Raw genomic sequence first — 26703 nt, forward strand, 5'->3', positions numbered from 1 at the left:
GTTCGGAGTAAGTGGTGTGTGTAAAAGAGTGCGGCTGAAGGAAAAATAAATATAAAAAAAAAGTGGGTGGTGGCCCCACAGGTGTCGCGGTATGTGTGTGTGTGTGAAAAGATGCAGTGCAGCTGTTGACTGAGGAAAGAGACGCGCAAATGAAAAATGAAGAGACTAATGATGACACGACGATGGAATATATCACACTCCGCCCTTTGTCCATTCTTTTGCTCTTTTTCTCTTTTCCTCACTTCACTTCACTTCTCGACCTCTCGCCCTCTTCCACTCCCTCCCACTCCCTCCTTCACTCCCTCCTTCACTCCCTCCTTCGCCGTTCTTATTCATTACTTCACTGCGTACACACACACATACACGCACACGCACACACACACACACACACACACCTATTTTCTTCCTCTCTCTCTCTCTCTCTCTCTCTCTCTCTCTCTCTCTCTCTCTCTCTCCCTCTCTTCATAGTACAGTGTATGTACTCCTTTGCATCCTCATACATTCTCCATCTCCATCTTAAAGGTACGCAGACACCATCCACCCATCGCCCCTACGCTCCTTCCTCGCCACCATACCACGCCCAGTCCACACTGTCCCATGGGCTCAACTCTAAACCTGCCCTGTGCATAGACCCTCTTTTCCCTCAATCGCCCTCTCTCCCTCTCTCTCCTGGGACTCGATATGAACAACGAAGAAGAAGAGCTCCCTTCCTCTCCATCTCCTCTTGCCTTCCTTTCTCTGACCCCTCTTCCTCTTCTACTCAACGGCTCGCTTGCTGTAAGGGCATTCAGCCGGCTCTGGAGGGACATCCTCACTCCCGTTATTGCTCAATTGCTAACGCTTCTCTATATTTCCCTTTTGCCCATTACCCATTGTCCATGGCGCATGTTTGTTGTACTTTCTAGGGAGAACACAACAACGCCATTCCTAGCCCCTATTTCTCCTCTTCTCTTTCTCTTCTCTCTTCTTCTCTTTCCCCTTCTCTTTTCTTTTCTCGGCAACGCATTCATCTTGGAATCTCTTTTCTCTCCTCTTTTATCTAATTGAAATTAGCATTTTGCATTTACACACAAGGATCTCACACACCAAACACATCTAGTATTATCTAGCCCTCCAAACACACCAAAACAAACGACCAACAGCAACGAACAGACTACATCACATTTCACTCCCCTGTCCCCCCTCTCTTCTACATTCTTCACGAACACTTCAATATAGTCCATTTCAATTTGACTCTGTCACAAAGCTTCTCTCAGCCCTAGCCTTAATCTTTGCCCTTGTAGCCCCTTGAAGAACCTACAGCTGACAGCCATGCCAACAGAAATGCGTCTGCAACGACAGCTGGAACACAACAAGCGACTTCGCGAACAATACGAACTCGAGCGTATTTCCGTATCACAAGCCAGCTCTTTGTAAGTGTATCTCTCTATACATCAAAGTTTTTTTTTGATTCTTTTGATTCTCTTTTTTTTTTTTTTTGTTATGTAAAGTACCTCACCCATGTTGGGCGCATGAATGCATGCACTTTGTGCATGTTCATTCATGCAAATAAAAGAAAAAAGGGAAAGAGCTGCGGAGCATTGAGAACAAAGCGGCATGTGCACCGAGCATCATCACAGAAAGATGGACTGGAAATAGGGATGTGGTTCTTGGTCCAAGGGTGCTGGACGGATCTTGAAATAGAACGGGTGCATGCATTGGTTGCACTAAAGCATTTGAGGGGCGCAACTACTCTCTTTCTTTCTGTCTCGTTCTCTCGTATTTCTTCAAATACCCGGTTGGAACATCGGCAGCACTCAAAGGGGGACCCCGATTGTTCTTCATGGTGCTTTGCCATTGATTTGACCCCCCTGAATGAAAGTGGGGGGAAGGAGGGAGGGGGGAGGGGGTAAGAAGACGGATCGGGAGTCCCCAACCAACAAGAAGCTGTTTGGTACTAAATTGGGTTGTGCCTCGACTCCACATTAGTCGAGTGTTTTTTTTGTTCATCATTTGCTTCTCTCCTCCCCTAAAAGCGTTTCAACTCAGGTTCTAACCCTTTTTTCGCTCCTCAGCTCGTCGTTGCACCATCCATTTCTCTGCCATCGTATGCCAAAAAAAAAAAAAAAAAAAAAAAAAAAAGGCACTCTCGCTTCTGAGCTCCTTAAAAACTCTTTATACTTTGATGGTCAATGCTCAATCCACCTGTATGCTAAATTCGCAAAACCCTAACATTTATCTTTCATTTATCATTTATCGTTTATCATTTATCGTTTACCGTTGCGGTCGTTGCATGTGTATTTGTTTCTGGTGTGTGTCCAAATAGGCTTATCAAGTACTGCATGGACACCCGAGACGTCTTTGTAACGCAGGTCTGGGGCGACCTCGATAAGCATGAGGATCCCTTCATGGCCCAACCCAAAGGATGCTGTGCCATTATGTAGGAAGAAAGAAAGAAGGACAAAGACAAAGACAAAGCTCCACCATGCACTGGGACAGATCAAACCACTGTCTCAACAAAACAACAACGACGACGACGAAATCATCAAAGAACAGACGAAACAACAGGAACGCCGGACGTACCCTACAACCGCCTATTCAGCCAACCCACACGATGCATCGACCTTCTTTACTGGAGTCTTTTTCAGGAACTCAGGAGACCAAAACAAAAAAAAAAAAAACGAAAACGAAAACGAAAAACTGCACCAGAATGCTGTTCTCCTTTTCGTTTTTTTCCGATGTTACCGAGCTCTACCATCGCCATCCCTTCACCCACTCCGCCCATTCATATTTTGACAGGATTTAAAAAAAAAAAAAAAAAAAAAAAAAAAAGATATGTACATAATAATAAACATAATAAATATAATAACATAGTAGTAATTAGTTGGCTGTGCTCCCTTGGGGGGATATGGATACTAACGGGGATCCAACAACATTCATGCAGGAGCTAATTGCACCTTTGGGGGGAGGGAGGGGTTTTTTGTTTACAAGCTTCTTTTTTAGTTTTTTTTGCTCCCACTCATTTTGTAGTAAAAAAAAAAAAAAAAAGAGGGCGCAAGATGGGATGGGACTCGACTACACACACATATTTATCTACAATGTAGACTACTACAGTCTACTATAGTCTACGATAGTCTACTAGACTATACAAATTCATATTTCTGGGCTGGCTCACTTTGCAAAGACCGGGGACGCCAACGCAGACGAAGAGGCCAACGCCTTCTCCTCACAGATCTCACTCAACCGCTCCATCTCTGCCTGGTCCACGGCCTCGATCGCCATCAGCTGTTCCCACACCTCCGCATCCTTCACAAACGGGTACCGATTCGCCATCGCCCGGAACGTCAGGATCCGCTTGATGATCGTCGCGATCGTCCGGTGCTTGTGCATGTTCACCATCCATGGCTGCTGCTGCTGCTGCTGCCGCTGCTGCTGCCCGCATTCCTTCGACGACATGGATGATCCGCTCATAGGACCCGGATATAGATATGAATTTGAATTTGAATTTGAATATGAGCATAAAGTCGGCTCTATTGGTGGTGAAAATGTCGTATCCAATGCACCGCTGTGGCTCTGTGGAGGGAGCGCGCTATCTGTTGTTACCGTCGTTGTCACAAAGGGGACCTTGGGCTCAACATACGACGGTAGCTCGGTATTATAAAGAAGATCTGAGAGATACACTCCCAGGAACGGAATGCACCCTCCATTCGGTTGCTGCTGTTCCTGTTGTTGTTGTTGTTGTTGTTGTTGTTGTTGCTGTTGCTGCTGCTGTTGCTGTTGCTGCTGTTGTTGTTGCTGTTGTTGTTGCTGTTGTAGTTGATGTTGATGTTGATGTTGATGTTGATGTTGATGTTGATGTTGATGTTGATGTTGCTGATGTTGTTGTTGCGGTTGCTGCTGAAGATACCCTCCGGTTTTGTTACTCTCCTTATCTTTCTCAGCTGCATTAAAATACTGTGGCCCATACAAGAGCGATTGGCGATCCCTCTCCTTGTCGTTATCCTTGTCCTTGGTCAAAGACGACACCAGCGACGGGAAGCCCGACCCAGATGTTGGCTTCTGCTGTCCAGATGAGCTCGAAACCAGCTGTCCAGAACTCTTGCCGACCGACGAAGAGCGATTGTGAGAGACATGACGAGGGTGTGGATACATCGATCCAACCTGCGAGTGCCTCTCCTTGTCTTTGTCCTTGTCCTTGCCAGCCATTTTACTGAACAAGTTAACCCCAACGCCACCCATCAAATTCCCTCCTTGCTTGCCGCTGCTGTTGCTGTTGCCGTTGCCGTTGCCGCTACCATTGCTGCTGAAGGAAGGAGGGACCAAGGTCGAGAGAGATCCCTCTTGACCTGCCACACCGGCTCCGGAGGCGCCACCCCACTCATCCGCAATGTTCTTCATCGCACTCCGGAGATGCTTCCAATTATGGAACATCGATGTGAACTCCTTGAGATCCTGCATGATCCTCACCTCTTGCGGCCGTACCCGCGCCCACGTCTGGCTCAGTCGAGAAACCTCATGTGCCTGCAACGCAAGCATGATCTGCGTGACGGAGCTGAAATTAGAGTAGCTGTAGCAAGTCTTATAATGCGGAAAAAGAAAAACAAAGAAAAAAGAGTAGGCGGGTTGCGCCCAAACCCTTGTCAATGTCGGTCGCACAGACGGAGCCTTGAATACAACAGGAATATGTATAGCAATAAATACAGATGAAACAAAGAGACATACTTGTGCGACCCTGATGAACTTCTCGACCACCTTGACTCGTAGCTCCAGGTCCGTCGTCTTCAAGATCTCGGATTGTACCCAACGGCATGTCTATCAATATATCAATCGTTCATCGTTATGGAATTAAGCATGTGGTGGATCAAGAAATAAATGCGGCCATAACCAGTACATCCCCCCCCCTCCCTCCCTCACTCTCATTCTCTCCTACCAAGTTGAATCGATCCACGAGCTGGGCCACGCTCGGACTATCCTTCGTATGACTCCGTTGTGGGAACCGCTGCATATGGGTCCTTGCAGTCTGAGAGCGGCCGAGTGGCCATGGACTCGCAGGCCTTCGAGGAACGGGTGCCGTAGACGGTGCTTCCTCTTGACTCTCTTCCACCACGCTACCTTCAGCAGCAGGTCGCAGAGTCCCATCATCACCGCCAGCAGCTGCATCTTCCACTGCAGTATCATCAAAGGACTCGGGTGACCTTTTCTTCCAGCCCGCATTGACTAGCTCGTACCATGGGATCTGGTTCAGGTACTCGCGTTCGATCAAACACAGCTGCTGAGCGATATGCTCAGACCGGTGCCGGAGGACGATCGAAGGTGGTGGACGTGGAGCCTCTCTTGATGACGAGATAATGCTATGGAAGCGCGGGTTCATTGGGCTACGCTGTTGGTTATAGCTGTCCTCGTGGGATTGATGGCCGTAGTGCCCACCCTGACTCGTATGGTATGGCAGCGAGTGGAACCGATGTGCTCCTCCTCGAGAAGCAGGGCTCGATTTCGGGGTGGGTTTGAATAGCGTTGTCGCGGTCTCGGGATCCGCCATGTAGAGCAAATGCGGATCAGAGTTGGACCTTGTCTGACCAGCAGAATGCTGGCTTGAGATAAAGGCCGAGCTATCCAGAGGGCGGGGCCTTGGGCCCACAGGCCGCGTAGGTGCTTGAAGTGGAACGCGTGGGGTCGGGCGCCAAACGGTCTGGCCCTGGCTATCCTGACTGGTCATCATCCGCAGCTGCCGCTGTGTTTCCCGAAGAGCAGCAGCATACTCTGCACCCTCCAGTAGCGTCATTGAGCCCGGAGCTGCTCCAGTTGTCTCTTGAATGGACCTCCTTTCCTTGGCCTGTGAAGTCGACCAGCCGCTCAGGTTATGGACCTCAGCTGAATGTCGCCGCTGTTGTGGGTAGCCCTGTAAAGCATCTTCGCTCTGGCGATGTTGTAGATAGTGGTGATGGTAGTAATAGTGCATAATCGGTAAGGTTCGGCGGTGCGGGTGCTGAGCAAGCTTGCGGCTTCGGCGAACATTCATTCCTAGATTTGCACTGTTGCCTTCATTCTCACGCGACTCCTGCTGGGCCCCGTGAACGTTGATCGCTTTGTCGGCCCTATCCTCTTCGAGGCTATCTCGGATGGGGTCGGTACTCCCTCGACGCATTCCGTGTTTTTGCATTCCCTTGGACGCGTCACTGGTTGACTCGGGTGTAGCGGCTGTTGCTGTTTGGTTCCTGTGCAGGCGCTCCATAAACCGATCCACATTCCCAGCCTCATTAACTTTGATGACCTGGCTTGGTGGCAAGTGTCCCTGCGTGAGTACGGCTCCAAAGACGGAAGAGTTTGTTGAAGAATGGGTCATCCACGACGCGCGATGGTCGCGCTTCTGTGCAGTTCTCCGGAGTTCTCGACCGCTCGGCGGTGCTGTTGTGCATAGAACATTCAAGCGGTCCTCCCCGTCGTTTTTCTTTTCTCCCTCTTCATAGTCAACAGCCTCTCGATTCTGTTCGAGCACCTCTCTCGCGGCGAAAAACTCCTCCAAAGTCATGCCAAGTCGCTTCTGTCCATTTGAGGTCGATTGACGAGGCTTGACAGCCTCATCCAGCATAACGAGCCCAGACTCTCCAATAGGTCGCGTACCATACGATGATGACCCTGTGTCCTGCTGCCGTAGGTACTGTTCACTCTGACGTCTCTGTGGAAGCACTCGAGGATCAACTCTGCTGGCCCTGTCCCACATTGGTATCTGCTCGTTGTTCGTGTTCGTCACTTCCAGCTGTGAGTCCCCGTCGTCGCTGGACCATTCGCTGGATCCGATACTACGGTAATGGCTCTGGTCCATGTTTTGCTGCTGCTGCTCATCGCGCCACAATCGGCACCCATCTACCGACGAGACAACACTCTTGGATGCCGTGTTGGAATTGAAAGCGGTCGATGGTTGCGATGCACTGGAGTTACTATGGTACACCCTGTCCTCGTTCGCACCTCCCCGGGATGGGCTATATATTTCCCCTCCGACTCCACCTGCAGTTAAAGACCGTGAGGAAGCGGAAGATGTCGACTGATGTCGAAGATCCTGGATCGGCTGAGATGATTTTGGCAGAAAGACCCGCTTGACCTTTGATAACTGTTCCACTGTCGTCGCCATATATTGAGAAAACGTCTTCTTCCTCTCTACCGACGTGAGCGCACGTGGGGGTGGGTTGATATAGGGCTCCAGGGGATGTGGTGAACCCGGTGGCGAGAATGCAAAGGGCGAGGATGAGTCGAAGGATGCATCAACATAAGACAGTGGCCTTGGCTGTGACCGTGTGTCATAAGCCCGGGGTACGGTGTGGCTCCGATGATGGTATGGTACATGGTCTGAGGCGCTTGGCGAGTGCAAGTTATTAGGATGGTTTCTGGGGGACGTGGCCATGACGAGTTCGGAACAACTATCGTATAGTCCCTGTGATAACTCGTCCGGGTATGCTTGCACTTTCTTCGACAATGAAGAACCGTACGAGAACGCAGGCGAGGGGAGATGGCTACTGCTAGATAGGGACTCGCCTGCATTCTGATCATCTTCCAGGCTGTTGTCTTCGAAACTAGTATCTTCGGTCTCCCCATTTGATATCTCATCCTGGGCATACCGCTCTCCTGTGTGGATCGTATAGCTTTCTTCCTCCTCGTACATGTCGTCTTCGCTGTGGCTGTCGTCTGAAGAAAGGGCGAGCTCTTGGTCGGTGGTGTCGTCTCCCGATAACCTATCGTTGCCGCTCGGATCGGGTCGATCATCTGGTCCAAATACTGATTCCTGAAATCGAGTCTGCTTGGTGCCACTGGTTTCGGCACTTGATCGCTTACTCGATGCAGCCATGGTCTGCGCCCATTCTGCTGTATGTTGGTAAATAAATGGCGAGTGTTAATAAGGAGTATAACCATGATGCAGCGTCTTGGTTTTCCATGCGCACCAACTGTTTGGGCGTACCAAGGTTCAGGGATCGTCGATGGTAGCTAGGAGGATGAGAAGATTCCTCGGCTCGTCTCGTAGCGGGGCCCTCCAAGGCCTTCTGGGACATCTCGCGACAATGGACCTTCTTCTTGAGCTGAAACAGCCTCCGCAACTCTTTGACGATTCTCTGGTCCCGGACACTCGAAGAGACGATTGGATGATCGGCCAAGGACTTTAAGCTTTGGACAAGAGTGCGACGCAGGTATTTACAGGCCATGAAATCGTATTCGAAATAATTGAGAAGCCAGTGTCGCATGGTAACAAACGTGCGCACTCGCACAATCTGTCGCTGAGGCGTGTCCTCAGTCAGGGCCCAGTGGAAGCGAGCCAAGAGCAACTTCAGTAAGGCGAGCGGCGAAATAAAGAGCCGATAGATAAGGAAAAAGTCTGTGAGGAAGGTGTAGTCTACAGTTAGCAAATACAATAAAAGACCAGAATGGTTAGCAAAAAACAATAAACCCCCTCTCCCTCCCCCCCTCGGTGTCAAGTATACAGATCATTTCATGTTCGTGTAAGTCTTTAATGTCCAAAAAAAATGAGTAAAGGAATACGTACCAATGTCGCTTGTGAGTTTCTCGACCAGTTTTTCAACAGTAGCGGCCATGATAACACGATCCTCTGAGGAGCCGTAGGACGTGGTCGAGTTAGCGACAATCGTGTTCATTGATGTGCTCTTGGAGGACGAATGGACTCCCGCGCTGACAGGGCGGATGATAGAAATTGACCCGCTCAATTTCTCGAGCGGTTTGACAAAACTGGGCGAAATTGAAAAGCTCGGGCCGGGGGTACTATCAGAAGAGGGAGCAGTGGGCTTCGATCCTTCATGTGCGTTTGCCTCGCTCGGTTTCTGTGCATGAGCTCTTTCGTTCTCGAACGAGTCTCTCCCTTTATCCCTCCCTTTAAATGCATCTCCTGCAGACCATCGTTTGACTGGAGCAGAGGGCTCAGATGAAGGCAGATTTTGCGTGCTTTGACTGCTCGTTGCAGAGGCTGAATTTCCTCCAATACGACTTCCCTGCGGCGGTGCTGAAATAGAGTCGGCCGGATGGGTGGATACTGCTCCTGCATTTCCGTCGGATGGTGTGCTCCAAATAATATAGGCCTCGTTGACGTCTGATTGGATCTGATCAAAGATAGCTGGGTTATAGTTAGGGATGTTCTCCTTGTCGTTTTGTCCGCTGGGAAGTTGATGGATCTCTGAGCTGACAGCGCAGGAGCTATCTGGCGTTTGGTCCTGTCGAATTGTACTGAAGCTCGTAGTAGCATCCTGGTTATGGGTATTGGTGGACGCGTTTCCGTTGCAACTGTCCATGTCCTCTATACTGCGGGTCCGCATCTTATCAAAGGTCAGCCCGATTTCTGAAAAAGATGGGATGGGCGGGAGGATCCAAGATGGGCTTACATATTCGCTTGGGGATGATGCTACAGTTGATGGAGGACAGGCAGAGTCGTATCCCGCAGCATATGGGTCTCTGTATGCGTCATTAGCGTTGTCGTTGCCTGGACCCTCGCTCCACGTATTGCTGTCGTGTTCACCACTATTGTCGTTCCCTTCTTCAGTGTCGTCTCCGTTGCCGCTGTTGTTGGCAGCAGCATCATGAGCGAGTTGAACATCTGCCTCTGAGTCAAGGGCAATCTCGGGATAGGAGGTAGAAATGCAAGCTGTCGATGTGGTTCTTGTGGCACTTGAGGTAATAGGCGTTGTCTTTAGGGGCGGTAGAGATGGTGATTTGCGGGAATGTAATTCCTTGGAGGAGAGGGCCGATGGGAAGACAATTCTCAGTTGTGCAACAGAGATTTCGTCGTCGACTACCTCGGTTTGACCAATGTGGCAACTGGCATTAGGCAGATCTGCGCTTGGGCACTCGGGTGAGCTGTTATCTAGGTCATTCCTCGAACCATTGGTGTTGACACTTTGTAGATATATGTTCTGTGCTGTCAACGTTAATGGTGTAGCTGCCAATGTAGCGACGGCTGGAATATCGACAGGCACAAGAGACGTGTCCAACAACATTGATGGTTGTTGAGAAGGAATGTCAGCGCTTTGTCTGGTACTTGTTCCTGGCATGGTCTCCATGATGGTTGTTGGCGTAGTTTCTGTTGTTTCTGACACTCCAGTCGGTGCTGTAGGTGCGAATGGTCTTGCGAACAGCTCCACTGTAGCGGTTGAGGAAAGTGTCGCGGCGTAAAGTGATACGGGAGGATGTTCAGGCTGGGTGATGTCGGACGTTACGACACTTGATGGAGCCGAGAACGGTACGTCCGTAGTTGGCTGGGCACTCAGTGTGGTCGTATCTATCTGTGTCCCTGTTCCCGCGGCTCCTGCACGAACTGATTCCTGAGACATTGGCAGGCTATGTGCATGAGAGATGCAGCGTACATTCAGAGCAAAGTTGGTGCAGGGGGCACACAGACGCAGAGATACAAGAGAGGAAGAATCGAGACCAGTTCAAGAGAGGCAAAGATGGAAACCTGTCATTTTTCATTGTTGTGAATGCAGCATCGGGAAAGACAAGAAAAAAAATGGACAGGGACCACAAAATAGAATTATATAAAAAAGTGAGGGGAGAGAGGAGAATGAAATAAACAGCACCATCCCGGAAGGCCAGGTGCGAGAGAGAGAGAAGAGGAATGAGAAAGAAAGCGGATGGGGAGAGATACAAGGAGGAGATTGTACAGCTGCAAGTATACCATTGACGGTAGTCTATCATCCACCTAGACCGCTCTGTTCATGGTCCATCTGCAAAAGAATAGGGTATCCGGATCGTGTGCTTTACCTTGTGGCTGGATGCCTTCCTTTGGCCTCGCAGGACTCGGGAATGAGTGTGTTGGTGGGCAGAGACGCAATTGAGTGCATTTGGATATAGAGGTTTCAGGCTGCTGTCCGCACTATAACTGTTACTGCCTCGCTTGCGCGCTGCCTCTTACTCCTTACAAATATGACAAAAAAAAGTACGCGTCAGGTCGCTGGTACCAAAATTGAACGCGATTTTGATTGACGGAAATAACACATTGGAAATAACACGGACGATATAAGAAGGATAATATGCACTGAGGTGGACAAAGGGCAGACGCGTTTTGGATGCAAAGTATGAATAGGGGGAGTGATGGCGAGGATTTTTGACAAGACGGAAAGGGCAGAAGACTCCATTGGGGATAGTGTTTCTGAGTTCCTATCGTTCAAAGACAGGAAATGCGTGCGAGGGTGTTACGTTGGTGTGTACCTGGAAATGGCTGCAGTGTCAGCGAGCGAGACGCAGGGAGAAGGAATGAGTGGGGAGGAGATAAGGAGGGGGAAGAATCGTTGAGTGTTGAAAAGGGACAGGGGGAGGGTATGTGGTTGTGTGTGAGTATGAGATGTGAATATGTGAGGGTGTGAGGGTGTGAATAGGGTTCCTGAGTCCTTCTTTCCGTTTGGGCAGGTTCTATTTCAGTGCTACCTTCATACAATACGATTTAAAATTTCAGGTATGCTTCGAGGGTAGGTGTCAAAAAAAAAGCAATGGGTCATGAAAGGAGGAGCAGGGTATTCTCTATGCAATGAAGATGTCAATGAAGAATGAGAGAGAAGGAAGGCTTGATGCAAAAGGAGGGGACACGATGCTGGTGATGGTACTGGTGATGGGGGAAATGAGCGAATGGGGTCATTCGATTGCAGCGCCTTTTTCCTTCTTTCTCACTGTCATGTTTGTGTTCCCTGTCCCTCCCTTTTTCTTCAATTGCTCCCCACATTTGCCACATACATACGCTAAGAAAAAGTTACTCAGGCTTACATAGTGGTACTTTCACAGTCATGGTGCATTGGTCGATTACATCCACCATCTTTCGCTGCTTAAACGACTTACTACACAGCTACAATTGACCTAGACATGTGCACTGTGGGTGTACACGTGAGATGGACAAAGCGTGTTGCCCGCCTCTCTGGTGGCCTGATTTGGCTGACCTGGAGTGCAGTTTCCCCTGACACTCACTTCCCTTCCCTTTCACTTTTTCTTGACTCGATCGATATCTCTTGTCAAGTTCGTCCACAGAGAAAAATAAGGAGGGGCATTGACACCTATCCATCCACCACCACCACCAACAACAACAGCCAGCACACACACACAACAAGGAAAAAGGACAAGCGAACATTTCTGTTGCGAAATCGCGCATGTATGCATGTATTCTGGGCTATTATGTTAAGCTATAGTAGAGGACCCCATGGCACATGTAACCAAGGGGTGTGGGTCTTAGCTTTTATACAGTTTTTGGCTCTAGATCTCAACCAAAATAAAAAAGAGATATATGAGGCATGGGGATTCAACTCAAAGAGCAAACAAACATGAGCGCGTCGTTTTAAATTGAGCTGTTCAATATCGCCTAAAGTTGGACAAGCGCCATGGTCCATGCATCACTGCAAGATTGTGCATAAGCTAACTCTAACCGTTATTTCTCAAAGCCTAGCCGAGAAAGACAACGGAAAAGACCCTCGTCTATCATCGTTTTCGATCAAACCTTTCCTCTCCTTCTGTATGTCACTGGTTTCTCCATTTTTCGAGATGAACTCATGTTCTGTTTTGTTTTTTTATGCACCTTGGACTATTGCAGCTACTCGCAACATGCAAAATGCCATTAGAAATGTGTTCGGATGATTACAGCGCCTTCTCCTTTTCCCTTTATTCCCTATTATAATTATTGAGCCCTACTTTCTCGTGGCCCGACATTAGTTCATCTTGAATCTATGCTAGTTCAACGTTCTCGACCCTTTTCCTGTCGCTGCGGTTTCCTCTTGCCTAACTATTTCCGACGTTGATCACCCTGACGGCCCCTCTTTTCCTTCTCTCGTACTCCACTTGCTTTCTTTGAGAGCAATATAAACAAACCCAAAGACGCTCACTCGTAGGATGGGCGTTGATATTTTTCAACCATTGGTCCGTATCTGGAGGCGGCGTTATTCAACCCTACGTTGGTTTCTAACTCTCCGTTGCGGTTTCATGCCTTTGCTGCGGTGGACTCGACGGAGCTGTTGCGCACTCATAGTACCTTCTATCTGCAACGACTGAAAAACGCCCATAAAGACTGCGGTCCCTAGCAGCAATAGTTTCTTATTTGAGCAAGAAATCAAGGGATAATCCAAAGGGGTTAGGACACTAATAATGTACGGGTGCTCCTGCGTAATCGGCCCCGTCTTCCTTTTCATAGCTTGGCCACCTGGACAGTAACCTTCCCAACTCACGCTAACTTTTTCTTTTTCGTTTTGCTTATAGCTTCACTGAGGGCTCTTGAATGAATGTTCTTCTTCGCTTCTCGTTTTCTGTTCACATCCCACCCTCTGTCTACGCATTTGGCTCGATTCCCGTTCCCCACCCCCATTGTAACCCATAGAAAGTACCCTATCAGACCTGTGATTATTCATAACAAACCCCCATTCTGTGCTCTCGAAGTGAACACCGTCAAAAGTCAAAGGCTGGTCATATGACGGCCTCCATACTAATGAACCGACTTGAACAACAATACCAGCAGCAGTTGGGTTTGATCCATCTCAAGGCACCCCAATCGACAGAACGATGCCACAACAGCATGAACCGAAATGAGATCGATATCAAGGCTCGTATCTCATGGTATCAGCGGTTCACCATTTGGATGATCAATGAAGGCAAGTTCCTTTTATTTTATTTTTTTACAATCTCATTCTATACATCGATGCCATCTCCTGTACGCATGCTTAGCTCTGCAGGGCTATACCGTGTTTCAGTCCAATAAACCTTGTCTCAAATAAGCTTTCCTTTCCAATCAGGTAGCCGCGCCATTTTTCTAGGGCTCTGGATCCTCATACACATCAGCATCTTTGGTCTCGCCTTCTTCAACTACCACTACTCTGACAACTTTGAAATCGTCCGCTCAAAACTCGGAGTCACCCTCCCGATCGCCCGTGGTGCCGCTCTGGTCCTTCACGTCGATTCTGGCATCATCCTCTTCCCTGTTTGCAGAACCCTCATCTCATGGCTTCGATCCACGCCTCTAAACCGTATCATTCCCTTTGATAAGTCCATCGCCTTTCACAAGGCCATCGCGTGGAGCATCGTTTTCTTCACCCTGCTCCATACGGCTGCCCATTATGTTAACTTTTGGAAACTGTCCCGCTCGGATCCTGCCCAGTATTCGTTTTGGAATCTGATGTTACTTTCGGGACCAGGACTGACAGGCCATATAATGCTGCTTTTCCTGGGGATCATGGTCTGTACATCTTTGCCGAGCGTCCGCCAAAGAAATTTCGAGATCTTTTGGTACTGGCATCATTTATTCCTGCTGTTTTTCTTTTTCTTCTCTTTTCATGGTGCATTCTGTCTGCTCACGCCTGATCGTCCGCCATACTGCAAAGACATTGCGAGTTTCTGGAAATACTGGGTGGCGAGTGGATTTACTTACTTGACAGAACGGATCATGCGCGAATGGCGCGCCAGTCAAAAGACCGTCATCTCCCGCGTCATTCTCCACCCCTCCAAAGTCGTCGAGATCCAGATCAAGAAGGAGAATTGTCAGGCATTGGCCGGGCAATATATATTCTTGTGTTGCCCCGAAGTGTCGCTCTGGCAGTGGCACCCCTTCACGCTGACAAACGCGCCAGAGGAAGATTACTTGAGCGTCCATATCCGCGTCATTGGCGATTTTACAGAGGCGCTGAGCAGGAAACTGGGTTGTGATGCCGATGGTCCTAGTGGGTGGGAGGAGAATCTGGGCGACAAGAAGGGACTGATCACGGTCTTGCCGCGGATCATGATCGACGGTCCCTTTGGTGCGGCTTCAGAGGATGTCTTCAAGTTTGAGGTCACTATCCTGGTCGGGGCAGGTATTGGCGTGACACCCTTTGCGAGTGTGCTCAAGAGCATCTGGTACCGGGTCAATTATCCAACCAAAGTAACCAAGTTGCACAAGGTATACTTCTTCTGGATCTGCCGCGACAAGGAGTCGTTCGAATGGTTCCAGTCATTGCTTTTGGCACTCGAGTCGCAGGATCTGAACCAGTTTATTGAGATTCACACGTTTTTGACGGGGCGACTCAGGCATTCCGAGGTCGGCAATCTGATGATTAATGAGGAGAGCGCGTTTGCAGACACAGTTACAGGACTGAGGGCGAGGACCCGCTTTGGAAGACCGAACCTGGATGCTGAGTTTGAGCGGATTCGAGGAAACCATGCGGATACGGATATTGGCGTGTTTTTCTGTGGACCGAAAAAGATGGGCAAGCAGCTGCATGCCTGCTGCACGAAATTTAGTCATGGAAGTACGCAGTTCGTTTGGCACAAAGGCAAGCAAGAGCAATGAACAGGCGCTGTTTGCAGTTATGAAGCGTCGCTTTCTGTACTAACGCTCCGCTCATCTGACTACTTTCTCTTTGATCAGAAAATTTTTGAGGCCGCCATTCGGCACCAGGACCCAAGCAAAAAGTCATAGCACACCAACTTCAAAATATATTGTATTTATTCAAAAGAGTGGGGAGTTATCTTGGTATGACGTATCTTAAAGAAGAGCGGGGAGTTTTGTTCTGTTGGACCATTTGAAAAGGGCGGTTGCATGTCAATTCATAAAATAGTGGAGGAGGGTCGTGATGTTCTTATCCAAATCGGATACCATTGCCGTCATCACTTCTCCGTGGGACTAACGCCCTCCTCGCTGACTAAGTGCGGCCCGAGCTTCTGAGCCTTCGCGTCAAAGATCGTGTCCGTCTTGACTGCCTCGCCTTCTTTGCGTTCGTGAAAAAACATAAAGTACGTGAACATAGCGTCGGCGCTGACCGCCGCTGCGAGTGCTGTCGCAATCGCCAGGCGCTGCTTCTTGTGACCCTTGAGCATCAATAAGAAGGGATTCATGTTCGACTCATCATCGGGCCCTTGCGCCGAAGTAGAAGATGCGGAAGGGTTGCCGGGTGAGCAATCGTTTGTTCCTGAAGATGAAGAGGAGCTATTGATGGTGCCGTTCTGTGGAGCCGGCACAGGTGAGGGAGCCACGGGCATGGGAGTTCGCTCAGGTGGAGGAGTCGCAAAAGCCCGGCGGAACGGGATCTGGATCTGAGGTGAGACGCGAAGCAAGAGGAGGTACGACATGGTTCGGTGAGAGAGTATGGTTTGATCGAATTGAAAGAGTCGTGGTTGCTGTTTGGTGTAGAAAGAAAGAAGAAAGAGAAAAGGCGGATGGGAAAGAATGCCTATGTTATATAGACTAACGTTCAGGCGCAACGCCTGACCTTAACCTAATTGCCCCGCTGTGCTGCGCATATAGGAGGCCGCCGGGAACGAAAACGTCCTTTCTTGAATCTCGGGTTGACATGGTCAGTGTGCTCTCAGCCTGAACTGTGGTCAATCGCCACTATCCCCTTTTAGGTTTACCGACAATATCTTAGTCCTGTAGAATGGACATTAAGAGCATATTAATGGATCGTTTCAAGTCAGTGCTGAGAAACTGGTAGCCATAACACGTCTTGCCTTCGTTCTTTCGTTCCTTATTCCTTTCGATTACGCCCTCCAACTCCCGACTCTCGATGCCAGCTATAATGAGGACCCCTCGAATAAACGTCCAGAAAAAGCGACTAAATCTTCGCGCTCGCTGAAGTCTTTTAGAATAACAGCCTGGAGCACAAGGGCACACAATCGAGCACACTCCGGCTGTCGCTTGAGACAACCGACACTTCGGCACCGCCAGAGACAGCAACGTCGTCCCCGAGGGGGTGGTCCATCAAGCAATTTTATATATTTAGGCAGGCATGACTACATATATCTACAAGACTTGGGTGCGTGCAGTGGCTATCAAACAGCCCGCTCCGCCATTGAATCCGCTGCGACCGATGCCAATTCAATTCAAGTACTGGTAATCACAACAAATGGGGCGAGTGAGGCTGCGAGATGGGGGACGATGCCAGGTCGATGGTGGCATCGAGATCCGTATGGCTTGCACCATACACCCAGTCAAAATCCTGTACGATATTATTATCATCATCATCATCTTTGAGTGACTCGGCAAGCAGGGGTTGATACAACGCGATTGTCTTCAACATGACTTGCTAAAAATGCGAAGAAGCTGATATAGAGATTATTAGAGGCCATTTCATACCGACTGTACTTTGCAAAGAAACTGAAAGTACACTTACACGAGCTTGCAAGAGATGTGCTAAACCTTGAACTTGAGGCACCATTTCCTCAGGCGTGGCTGGCAGATCATACACAGGACATGCATGGAACAACGAAACATATGACATGCCTCCAGTTGGCCGCACCTCGAACGTCAGGAAACCCTGGCCTATATGTGGACAGAATATGCGTGTTGGTTAGTAGACTATTTCATCATAATAATAATAAAAAATAAAAAATAAAAATAAACATCAGCAGCAATAAAGAATAATCCTGCTTACTCCCTGGGTAAATCTCAAAGAAGCGACCTTTCTCCCACATCTCCTCGTTTCTTGTGTCCTGAAGCCTATGCAACATAATTGTGGTGGTCTCTTTAAACAGACAAAGGTCTATCTCCGTCAAGAACTTTGTGGACTGAGTATCCCACTCTCGCATCCGTTCAACCATCATCCAATCCTTCTTCTGGATCACGTCTCTGAAGATAAGGTCCATCTTCTTTCCTGTCGCATTCCTTGTGCTTTCTCGTTCCACATTCATGCCACTGTTTCTTCGTCACGAGCTCTCCAGTCCCATTTTTTCGCCGTCAATGCCGAAGACGCCCTTGGCGTCGTTGAGAAGGTCCAGCAACATCGGCCATGTCGCGTACTACGACATGATCAGTCGATACTTGGAAACGCGTGCGACCGCTACACGGAGACAAAGGAGGTATTTATATATATTCCATAGTTCTGTACCTGTTTGTTCCTCATCTAGCAACTTGAATATATCCCTACGCTTTCTTTGACCTTGCTTTCTGAACTACATATCACCTTCCCTTGTTCTGTCCCGCCTTGCTTAGAAAAGGTCATCTTGACTCTGAATAAGCATAGGTTCACGACAGGCCAGGACTTTCGCGCCCAAAAGCACTCCGACAAATCACCTACAGCAAATGGCGACAGATCTTTCTTATACAACCCCTGCCTATCAAGCGAAGTCCAATAGAATCTAATTAGCATTGTTTAGCTACTACCATTCGCGCCGGAGGACCCTGATGACTTATCAAACTTGCATTGATCCTTGTACTAACGTGCAAGAAAATGAGTCGTCTTCCGGGATGGGCACCGAGGTGACCGGGACACTTTTCAGCATGACTTTACGCAACCGCAGCAAATAATTAGTCGTGGTGAGCGGAAGTTGCGGCAGACGAAAGTCGTTTTTTCTTTGGAGCTCCTGTCACTCCTCATCATCGAAAAGACTCCTCGTAATCTCGCAGTCGAAATCAATTGTGAAAGAGTTGATTTTTGTGGCCGTCTAGGCTGCGACGCGGGCATCCTGGAGTACCTCTTCCACGTATTGTCCTGATTGAAGTTGCCAAAAACGGCTCTTATCCATCTTGTCGAACCTCTATAGAAAAGAAGAAATGTTTAGTCCGATGGTTTTAGCGTAAGGCTCAGATACGTTCGAATCTTTGGGTATCAAGTACCTTCGTTCAGCGCTTAATCGCCGCGTCATCTGTTTTGTTCATAATTGGTCTCTTCCGTTTTATGCTTGCCCTATTAGGGGACGGTGGACTCCGCAGCGAAGCGCCCGAGGGGGTGGGCAAGTCATGGGCAGATGAAGTTGGAGCGGACGGTGCAGAGATAGCTGAGGCTGAACTCGAGGGTACGCGTATGGAAGAGGCGCGGGTCGGGGAGATGGAGCTCGAGGAGACGGATATTGAGGAGGTGTGCGGCAACGCGAGCGCAGAAGAGGTGAGTGTAGGCGAGTGGCTGCGGGGCGACACAGAAACAGGCGCGACATTGCGCGATGGTTCAGAGGCCGCAAAAAAACAAAGGTCGCGTTAATGACTTTGTCCTTGGTCGTACACCTTTTAGCCTTTTACTTGAGACTGACAGCAGACACTAACCATTGCTGTAAGGCACCGGTACTTCCAGTGATGACGAACTCGACAAGGCTGGATGCGAGGAGGTTAATCCTTTGTCCAACAGCTTAGAATAAGCCCCTACAAAGCATCAGTCACGCGCCTTTGTTAGATTGGCTTCCTGGAGCAAGTGGACATCGATATAGTAAATAATGGTCCGTTGAAATCATACCTGCGCGCTCTGCTACATGTAAGTATAACTTTTTTACGCTGCTAGACGCGTAGTTGGTTCTTGCCTCCAATTCAGCTTTTCCACAAGCTCGCCATGAGAAAAACGCTTTAGGAGGTAGGTGGCACGCTTCCTTAAACTTCCTGCAACGCGCTGATGCTCCGAAATTTCTTGGGATCGCCCTCATAGCGCTCTGCATGTTCTTTAGCCGGTAGCTTAGCATCCCGAAGTTTAAAAAGCTCATTCAACTGATCCCAGTTCCTTGCGTCCGTGATATGAAAAAACCGATGAACCTTAATTTGCTCATCAACAGAGCCGAGATTGCCGACTTTGATTCCTGTGTCCATTTGCACAAGAGCGACTGAGGCGGATAGATAACCTAAACAACGAATAATAGCGTCAGCACAGCGCACAGCATGAAGAAGCACGAAGCAATAAAAACAAAGAAAGAAGGAGAGCAGTAGAAAAATGTCTGGTTTACCTCAGCTGTAAGTTGCGACATTGACAAGATACTGAGCGACGAGAGGCGGTGGTCAATATCAGGACGATAAAAAGCAAGGGACAATGGTTGACGCTGTGATCGAAAAGAACGACGCTGAAAAACGCAAAACGCCCTGTGACCGGAAATTTGAACAAACTTTCTGGTTTACGTTGTACAGATTCAAGTCATTCATCATTCCAAGTTTGCTGTTCTCCCTGCCTCAGCAGCCATTCTCTACTGTATGCCCAGCCTAGGTCCCTTGGACCGAACTGCATGCACAGGGAAACTCCCCCAAGATTCCTGTTATGCCTCCCTATCATGGGCCGCGTAATCGCTTTGAAGTTGAGGATTGCGAGGCTGTGCTTTTCGATGGCGGTATTGTGGGTTATTCACCTGTGTTCTCCAGGACTCTCTAGTCTGGAGATCACCCTAAGTAATCTTCTGCCTGTGCCATCTGCTGGGAGGTCCATGTCATGGCAAGGAGTTATGGAACATCCACCGTTGCCCATCACATATCTTTGCGCTGTTCTTCCTGCCCCAGCAGCCATTCTCTACTGCATGCCCAGCCTAGGTCATGGGAGAACTCTTCTGAGATCCTTGTTACGCCTCCCTATCATGGGCCGCGTAATCGCTTCGAAGTTGAGGGTTGCAAGGCTGTTCTTTTCGACGGCAGTATTGTGGGTTGTTCATCTGTGGTCTCCAGAACTCTCTAGTCTGGGGATCACGAAAGTAATCTTCTGCTTGTGCCATCTGCCGGAAAGTCCATGTCATGGCAAGGAGTTATGGAACATTCACCGTTGCCCATCACATATCTTCTACTGTGTTCTCAGTTGGATCTATTGGATGGATGATAATAAGAAGGGACACTAAGAATGCATTCTCTCGACCGCTCGAGCAATATTTGGCTAGGTGCTCCGGAGCGATTTTTACTTCCTGATACTACGAGAAGACAGAATGCGATGCTACACCATCTCGTGGTGCGCTCTGGATATTCGAGCTAGACACCGCAATCGCCTACTGACTAAGAGGGCATTTCGAACAAATAAAAAAGCGAGCTGCAACTCGTTGACTAAATCGGCTGCCCAGTGGGTTTGTGTCGCGCTGCTCAGAACCTTTTGGCCATCTTTAAGATCCAGCGAGTTGGTCGAAAAGAGCGCTTTATATGTCCCGGATGAAAAGGACAATAGCTTTCGCGAGCGCGCCGTTATTAGCTTGTGGTTTATCGTTTTTTATTCTAAAAGATAACGAATCCACGTTTATAAAAAAAAACCCCCCCCCCATCGTGCACTATTCATTCTGGTTCAGACTGAGGCCCTCGTAAATCTTTGTCGCCATGATTTCGTCCTTAAACTGGAGCATGTAAATAATGCTCATCTTCTCCTGTGGGTTCATCAACGTGATGGCCAGCTTCTTTGTTCCGACCAGCTCCAGACAGTCGCATTGAACAATCACGCTGTCCAGGATTCGCTTCTGGTTCGACACTAGGCCGACAAACAACCGCACATAGCCCGAGGGCTTCTCCATCTTGATCTCGACTCGTGCTGCGCCTAAGCTCATCCACTGTCCATGATCGCCTGCCTGGAGTAGCAGTTTGCACTCTGCGGGTGGGTGCATCGATGTCAGCGTTTGCTTCACGGGCATTTCTCTTGGTTGGGGCTGACGCGTCGGTGTCGAGGCCAGACTCTGACCTCGAGACAAGACCGGGAGGTTGGACTTTTGCAGACTCGGATCATACATCGCGCGGTCCTTGGCTCGCTGGAACGCCATGCAGAAATCGTCCGCTTCCTTTATCGAGTTCAACGCGACCAGGAACCACTGCACGCTCGCGCCCATGTCCATTGAGATACTGACATCAGTCTCGGATGCACGTCTAAACGTAGTCGACTCTACGATCCAGGCATTCAGAACCAGCTGTCCACCCTCGTACGTCGTCACGGCCATCGCCAGTCGGTTCGCCGTCGTCAAGCGAAGTTCGGCGTAACAATCATCGTTCTCCACCAGAGGGTCCCAGATATCATCGCGCCATTGGAACACATCGCAAGGCCTGGTTTTGAACATGACTTCCTGCGGAGCAGCTACCTCGCCCAGCGTAGGTAACCTTCGTGGAGGACCCGGTCTTGCCGTCACAGTGTTCGTTCGCCGCATGCTCTAGAAGGGAGCCAGCAAAAATAAAGAGACTATGTCAACTAATGCCATCCACATCGATGGAAAACCTCAATTACAGTGTCTTTTTTTTTGTCCATATCCTACCATGCGATGATTGGCTGGAGGGCGAGGGGGTCGCTGGTTCATTTGTCCGCCTGGGTTCATCATGGGCCTGCCCATTCCTCCGCCAGGAGACATTTGTGGTGGATAGCCTGGAGAAGGCATTCCGTTCATGGGTCCAGGACCACCCATGGCCAGCATGGGCGGCTGTGGACGAGGACTCATGGGCCCGCCATGGTGTCCCTGAAAAGTAGGTGACATAGGACCGTTATTGAATGGACGTTGACGAGGATCGCCATGAAAAGTTGGCGACAGGGGCGATCCCATGGGCCGCATAGGGTGTGATTGAGTGGCATTTCTGTTCAATTGTTGGCTCTGTTGTTGTTGTTGTTGTTGTTGCTGAGCTACCTTGGCCGCATCCTTTTGCTGAGCGTCAGCAACCTCATCCATCCAGTTGAACTTCAGCTGCTCATCCTGTGTCCAAATCCGCGCAGTGACCCTATTGACAATCGTGAGTTCTACAATGTGATCTATGTACAAGCAGATATTTGTTTTAGTAGCGTGTCATCTGATCAATATATGTGGTACGTTTCTTTTTATAAAAGTAAAAATAAAAAATAAAAATAAAAAACCGCTCGTTTGTGGTACTTACCTCCTTCGTCAATAGTGCCGTCTCTGGCGACAACGTGCCTAATCGCCAATGGAGGGAACAAAAGCCAGATCGAAGACTCGTCCCCTTCAGGATTCTGCTCGATCTCTTCAGGCGTCTTGACCCTGCACATCAATAGCAAATCCGAGAGTAGGATGATGTGTCCATCGTCATATCTCTCCACAACCCCATCCTCGTTGGCGATCGTAAAAGCAAGATCGCCACGGATGTGAACATCGCGCTCGATCAGAGCCAAGGACAGGGCGCATGTCTGAATGGGCGTTTACGGTCGATGGCAAAATCAATTATAAGGGCAGGGATAAAAAGATTATGCGCGTTATTATTATTATTTTTTTTTGTACGACGTTGATAACTGAAGCCAGCAGAACCTGCATGAGATAGTGTAACATGTGGAATTACAAAAAAAAAAAGCACAGCAAAATTGACAGTGAATGCAGACGTTACCTTAGGCTCCATCGTGAAGAGGTCCAGAACCTGCGAGGTGTCGAGCGATCGTTCAAGCTCCTGCATTGCTTCCGCAGTGCGGGCAGGCGACTGCTGGGGCCGGTGGCTGGGGGACATGGGAGAGGGTGGCAGGGCAGGAGAGGTGTTGTTGTTAAGTCTTCCCTGTGCCAGGAACCTGGGCGAGGTCTGGTTTTGATCAGTAATTGGAGGTGAAGGAAGCGCATTTCGCATCGCCGAGATGCCTGAGATGGCCGACAAGGCTGGTGACGCTGGGTGGCGAGAAGTTCCTGGTACATCTACTGTCACAAATCGCAAAATGGTGTCGATTCTCATAAACGCTGCTTCCAATGCGTCAAAGTCCGGCTTTCCGCGCTCAGAAGAGTCCAGCAGTCGCTATTTGTAGAAAGAGTACAAAAATAGTAAATGAATTCATTAGTATACAAGCGATGGGCAAAATTGGATGCGTTGGTGAAAATATTTCAAAAGGTCCTACCATATATAACCGACGGTAGTAGTGCAAGCGGTCGATGGGCTTCATCAAGAAGGTGTCCAAGGTGACATGCTGGACCTGCTCTGCAGCGATTTCCTATTATTTTAAAAGCGTATAAAAAAATAAGATCCTTGTTTTTCTAATTGACCGAAAATACTCTACATCGAAAGTGACCTATCCTTACTGCCAAGATATCCTGAAGTCGCGAATTATTCATAATCTCGGGCCAGTTGTCGAAATGAGGAACATGATTGCGACAAAAGTTGGAGTACGAGGTCTCCATCGAGTCTACGAACCACATGAGGACGCTTCCCAGCTCCTTCATGACATCGCCGCTGGCATGCACGTCGTTCAGCTTTTTGGAGAACTTGCGGTTGACGGCATAGATATCCTCAATATTTCTGAGCAGAACGTCGACCTCCTTTGGCGGGAAATCATCCTGAGTCCATCCAGCTGAGACTCGCTTCATACAATTGAAAGATTGTTGTAAATGAGAGACTGTCAGCTATCTTGCTATGTGTCCAGCATAGCAATAGTACGCAGCAACCGATCGATGTCCAGAATTTTCAGGTACAATGCTTACCTGAAGCAGGACTTTCAGATCAGCGACATATTCCTTTTCGGTATCGATCAGATCTTCCAAGGGATTGGGTGCCTTCGGATGATTAGGCATTGGCTGCTCAAATGGCGGGCGTTGGAGCTATGCGTGGCAAAATAGGACCAAAAATGATCCGCCAAAGGTCAGCTCTTTACTCGTACAAGCGAGTGTTAAAAGGACGAGGAATAAATAAATAATTTAACTTACATGCATAGGAATAGCCCTCAATGGATGTTGATTGGGGTGTGCCCCAGGGTAACGAGCGCCTGGTGCGGGCCCTTCTGGTCCACCATATTGAGGCTGTCAGAGAAAAAGAAACAGGTACAGGTAGCAGTGTGAGCAATTGGGCTATTTTTTTTTTCTTGATCATATTTTTTTTGCAGACAGTTTGTAATTTGGGTGTTGCTGATGCCGTTGCTGTTGCTGGTGAGAGTGCGAATGACAAGATGGTCCTTTACCCTTTGAGGCATGGGGATGTGCATGGGTCGCTGATCGTTCATTGGAAGGGTGATGATGAGTCGATGTTGGATGAGAAGGCAAGGAGGAAGAGGAAGAGGAAAAGGAGTCGTGAGGTGTTGGGCGTTAAAGAATCGTTAAGGTGTTAAGGTCGTCAGGGGGTTCGTTCGCTTGAGGGTAGATCGTTAAAGAAGGCTGGCTATCAATTGGTTGTTTGTGTGTTTGGGGACGGCGAGTGCGGTGCAAGGGGATGGAAGGGATGAAGAATAAAGGTGAAGGAAGTAAAAAAAAAAAAGGAGGGAAGGGGAAATGAAGGGGAATATCCAGGTCGAATGGATGACAGGGCAATCGATCTCCGGTCGTGGGCAAAGTCGGATTTTGGCTGTTCCAGACGGGATGAACAACAACAAAGGAAGCAGCCTTTGACCGTACTATGGAGAACAGAAAGAGAAGAAAGTGGAGGTGAGGAGTGCAGGCGAGAGTGGAGTGGAGAGTGAAGGAGTGGAGAGAGAAAGAGAGAGTTAAATGAAAGCGTATAAAAATAATAATGAGCGTCCTCAGAGCATCCGACCAATCAATTCCCAGGACTGCACACACTCCCCTCGTCTGTGTGACCTTTTCTCCATACCATCCTGCCTCCCCTTCTCTTCTTGTTCTTCTTCTTCCTGTTCTTCTTCTTCTTCTGCACATCAAAGATGAAGAATCGATGCCGTGCCATACCATGCCGTGTCATGCAGTAATTCTATCGTCGATGCTCTCGTTCTTCCTCCTAAAACTCTTCTTTTTTGGATCCTACAGTCGTTTGCTACTTGCTAATCATCTTCGAAATCTATATAAATTGAGCAGCAGCTGAGCAGTTCCTAACATTCTTCCACGAGGCTGCACCGCTGCTTACTACATGTCCACAAGGCCATCTTTTCTTGACAGCATTCACCATCTATTTTTCCCCCCTCTCCCCTCCCCTCCCCTCCCCCCCCCCCCCCAAAAAAAAAAATCCTACAGCAAATACCACGATATCGATTACGATCTGGATTGCATATCGACGCGTCTAGATGAAGGCCACTGTATCATGTAGAGAGATAGCGTCGCCCCAATACTTTTCGCCTTCACACATGCTGAGGGGAGGCATTCGCTGTTACCAAGCCACGATCCATATCCATTCGATTCGCACTGAAGCAATATAGTTGTGTATTCATTTCTTCGTTTTATTCAGTAAAATGTCGAATATGCCGATCCTGTATCGATATCCACAGCAGAAAACAGCCCTTTCCTTCAAGACTCTAGACTGCAGCAGTGGTTGTCGATGATGACCCTGATGCTGTTGCTGATCCTGTCGCTGAAGCCGATGATGCTGTTGAGGAGAGTACTGGTGTCTTTGTGTTAATGGCCGCCTCCTCTGCATCGATCGCCCACTGCAACTTCTTCGCCTCAACCCATGCCAGACGACGCTCATTGAGAACAAACTTGATCCTTGCCATTGATTTCTGACACTATATAGATTGAGAACAAGAAGACAATGAACAGTCGTCAGTTGTGAAATAAAAAAATAAAGAAATAAAAAAATAAAGAAATAAAAAAATAAAAATAAAAGAGAACCAAAGCTGCAACAGATCGAACATGATGGCCTTTGTTTCCTTGATATGCAGCAAGATCTGTCCGCCTACCTTGATCTGACGACCCTTGTTCGAAAAGTACTGCTTCGAGATATGGAACCGGCGGGCCTCCTCCTTCTGGGCAGCAAGCATATTGCGCTCCTTCAGGAGCACATACCACAGCTTGTGAAGATCGTCGAACGACTTGATTCTAAGCTCGCTTGCTCTCCAAGCACGACCTATCCGATTATTTTTACGTGATTTTTCAATGCAAGTTGAGCGCCTATTAGTCTCTAGTCAAACAAGCGATCCGCTGCCAACGATGGTATCGTTTTTGTCCTTGGCCTTTGTGTGTGTGTGTGGTGAAGAAAGAGGTATAGGTTTGCGATCGACCGGATCCTTACCGGTCCAGGACTTTTCTGTGGGGAGCGATTGGCCATTCTCAAAAAACTCCTCGACTCCGCGAGGTCTGAATGCGAGTTGCTTAATACGGTTAAGAATAGGTCTTGTAAAGAAGGACATGGCTGCTGAGGATGGGAGGATGTAAAAATGAATTAACCCAAAGGCGAGGTGTCGCTGTTCCGTTTGGGTCCAGAAACAACTGCTGCTCTAGTTCCTGGTGGCTTTTGTATATTCATTG

At 48.7% G+C, this 26703-nt stretch overlaps 11 protein-coding genes across 11 annotated transcripts; 4 read left to right on the forward strand and 7 right to left on the reverse strand.

The window, feature by feature from the left end:
• Positions 1 to 2: 2 nt before the first annotated feature.
• Positions 3 to 977, forward strand: BC939DRAFT_246641 (uncharacterized protein). The gene has a single exon (XM_051550965.1). The coding sequence runs from the start codon at positions 150 to 152 to the stop codon at positions 903 to 905; it is 756 nt and encodes a 251-aa protein (XP_051409754.1). The 5' UTR covers positions 3 to 149; the 3' UTR covers positions 906 to 977.
• Positions 978 to 1311: 334 nt separating this feature from the next.
• On the forward strand, positions 1312 to 2423 carry BC939DRAFT_399907 (G-protein gamma-like domain-containing protein; the record flags this gene model as incomplete). The annotated part of the gene is made up of 2 exons (XM_051552506.1): positions 1312 to 1412; positions 2306 to 2423. 2 exons carry the CDS (start codon positions 1312 to 1314, stop codon positions 2421 to 2423), a joined length of 219 nt encoding a protein of 72 aa, XP_051409755.1.
• Positions 2424 to 3042: 619 nt separating this feature from the next.
• Positions 3043 to 3398, reverse strand: BC939DRAFT_459098 (uncharacterized protein). Its single transcript, XM_051556691.1, has one exon. The coding sequence runs from the start codon at positions 3376 to 3378 to the stop codon at positions 3151 to 3153; it is 228 nt and encodes a 75-aa protein (XP_051409756.1). The 5' UTR covers positions 3379 to 3398; the 3' UTR covers positions 3043 to 3150.
• A 396-nt stretch (positions 3399 to 3794) lies between these two features.
• Positions 3795 to 11156, reverse strand: BC939DRAFT_426431 (uncharacterized protein; the record flags this gene model as incomplete). Its single annotated transcript, XM_051553172.1, has 6 exons — positions 10732 to 11156; positions 8510 to 10308; positions 7931 to 8359; positions 4910 to 7836; positions 4702 to 4791; positions 3795 to 4557 (listed from the first exon to the last, which is right to left on the reverse strand). Coding segments are annotated over exons 1-6 (6087 nt in total), but the record flags the coding sequence as incomplete, so codon positions are not given.
• Positions 11157 to 11434: 278 nt separating this feature from the next.
• BC939DRAFT_459107 (uncharacterized protein) lies at positions 11435 to 12124 on the reverse strand. The gene has a single exon (XM_051556692.1). The coding sequence runs from the start codon at positions 12104 to 12106 to the stop codon at positions 11807 to 11809; it is 300 nt and encodes a 99-aa protein (XP_051409758.1). The 5' UTR covers positions 12107 to 12124; the 3' UTR covers positions 11435 to 11806.
• Positions 12125 to 13513: 1389 nt separating this feature from the next.
• On the forward strand, positions 13514 to 15259 carry BC939DRAFT_484683 (ferric reductase NAD binding domain-containing protein; the record flags this gene model as incomplete). Its single annotated transcript, XM_051559265.1, has 2 exons — positions 13514 to 13589; positions 13731 to 15259. The coding sequence occupies 2 exons, from the start codon at positions 13514 to 13516 to the stop codon at positions 15257 to 15259; spliced, it is 1605 nt and encodes a 534-aa protein (XP_051409759.1).
• Positions 15260 to 15402: 143 nt separating this feature from the next.
• Positions 15403 to 16159, reverse strand: BC939DRAFT_459111 (uncharacterized protein). The gene has a single exon (XM_051556693.1). It carries the CDS (start codon positions 16036 to 16038, stop codon positions 15577 to 15579), a length of 462 nt encoding a protein of 153 aa, XP_051409760.1. The 5' UTR covers positions 16039 to 16159; the 3' UTR covers positions 15403 to 15576.
• A 239-nt stretch (positions 16160 to 16398) lies between these two features.
• BC939DRAFT_530957 (uncharacterized protein) lies at positions 16399 to 17597 on the reverse strand (the record flags this gene model as incomplete). The annotated part of the gene is made up of 3 exons (XM_051561593.1): positions 16399 to 16991; positions 17079 to 17227; positions 17340 to 17597. Coding segments are annotated over 3 exons (596 nt in total), but the record flags the coding sequence as incomplete, so codon positions are not given.
• An 860-nt stretch (positions 17598 to 18457) lies between these two features.
• BC939DRAFT_505407 (uncharacterized protein) lies at positions 18458 to 19035 on the forward strand (the record flags this gene model as incomplete). The annotated part of the gene is made up of 3 exons (XM_051560654.1): positions 18458 to 18464; positions 18598 to 18871; positions 18972 to 19035. The coding sequence occupies 3 exons, from the start codon at positions 18458 to 18460 to the stop codon at positions 19033 to 19035; spliced, it is 345 nt and encodes a 114-aa protein (XP_051409762.1).
• Positions 19036 to 20858: 1823 nt separating this feature from the next.
• On the reverse strand, positions 20859 to 24965 carry BC939DRAFT_246783 (uncharacterized protein). The gene is made up of 9 exons (XM_051550966.1): positions 24474 to 24965; positions 24223 to 24315; positions 24001 to 24117; positions 23602 to 23880; positions 23421 to 23513; positions 22928 to 23320; positions 22466 to 22733; positions 21859 to 22343; positions 20859 to 21756 (listed from the first exon to the last, which is right to left on the reverse strand). The coding sequence occupies exons 1-9, from the start codon at positions 24513 to 24515 to the stop codon at positions 20896 to 20898; spliced, it is 2631 nt and encodes an 876-aa protein (XP_051409763.1). The 5' UTR covers positions 24516 to 24965; the 3' UTR covers positions 20859 to 20895.
• Positions 24966 to 25644: 679 nt separating this feature from the next.
• Positions 25645 to 26640, reverse strand: BC939DRAFT_459117 (mitochondrial 39-S ribosomal protein L47 (MRP-L47)-domain-containing protein). The gene is made up of 3 exons (XM_051556694.1): positions 26468 to 26640; positions 26136 to 26302; positions 25645 to 25961 (listed from the first exon to the last, which is right to left on the reverse strand). The coding sequence occupies exons 1-3, from the start codon at positions 26583 to 26585 to the stop codon at positions 25752 to 25754; spliced, it is 495 nt and encodes a 164-aa protein (XP_051409764.1). The 5' UTR covers positions 26586 to 26640; the 3' UTR covers positions 25645 to 25751.
• Between the last annotated feature and the right edge of the window lie 63 nt (positions 26641 to 26703).

The sequence above is a fragment of the Gamsiella multidivaricata genome, assembly GCF_025024155.1.
Source record: "Gamsiella multidivaricata strain RSA 2152 chromosome Unknown BC939scaffold_56, whole genome shotgun sequence".
NCBI classification, from domain to species: domain Eukaryota; kingdom Fungi; phylum Mortierellomycota; class Mortierellomycetes; order Mortierellales; family Mortierellaceae; genus Gamsiella; species Gamsiella multidivaricata.

Excerpts from the sequence above, each read along its gene's own strand:
- BC939DRAFT_246641 (XM_051550965.1), top strand. The coding sequence starts at position 150 with ATGAAAAATGAAGAGACTAATGATGACACGACGATGGAATATATCACA.
- BC939DRAFT_459098 (XM_051556691.1), bottom strand. The coding sequence starts at position 3,378 with ATGGTGAACATGCACAAGCACCGGACGATCGCGACGATCATCAAGCGG.
- BC939DRAFT_459107 (XM_051556692.1), bottom strand. The coding sequence starts at position 12,106 with ATGCGCGATTTCGCAACAGAAATGTTCGCTTGTCCTTTTTCCTTGTTG.
- BC939DRAFT_459111 (XM_051556693.1), bottom strand. The coding sequence starts at position 16,038 with ATGTCGTACCTCCTCTTGCTTCGCGTCTCACCTCAGATCCAGATCCCG.
- BC939DRAFT_246783 (XM_051550966.1), bottom strand. The coding sequence starts at position 24,515 with ATGAACGATCAGCGACCCATGCACATCCCCATGCCTCAAAGG. Across the intron at positions 23,881-24,000 it reads ATCTGAAAGTCCTGCTTCAG|CGAGTCTCAGCTGGATGGAC; the intron begins GTAAGCATTGTA and ends AATTGTATGAAG. Across the intron at positions 23,321-23,420 it reads ACTACCGTCGGTTATATATG|CGACTGCTGGACTCTTCTGA; the intron begins GTAGGACCTTTT and ends TTCTACAAATAG.
- BC939DRAFT_459117 (XM_051556694.1), bottom strand. The coding sequence starts at position 26,585 with ATGTCCTTCTTTACAAGACCTATTCTTAACCGTATTAAGCAACTCGCA. Across the intron at positions 26,303-26,467 it reads CACAGAAAAGTCCTGGACCG|GTCGTGCTTGGAGAGCAAGC; the intron begins GTAAGGATCCGG and ends ATAATCGGATAG. Across the intron at positions 25,962-26,135 it reads ACAAGGGTCGTCAGATCAAG|TGTCAGAAATCAATGGCAAG; the intron begins GTAGGCGGACAG and ends CAATCTATATAG.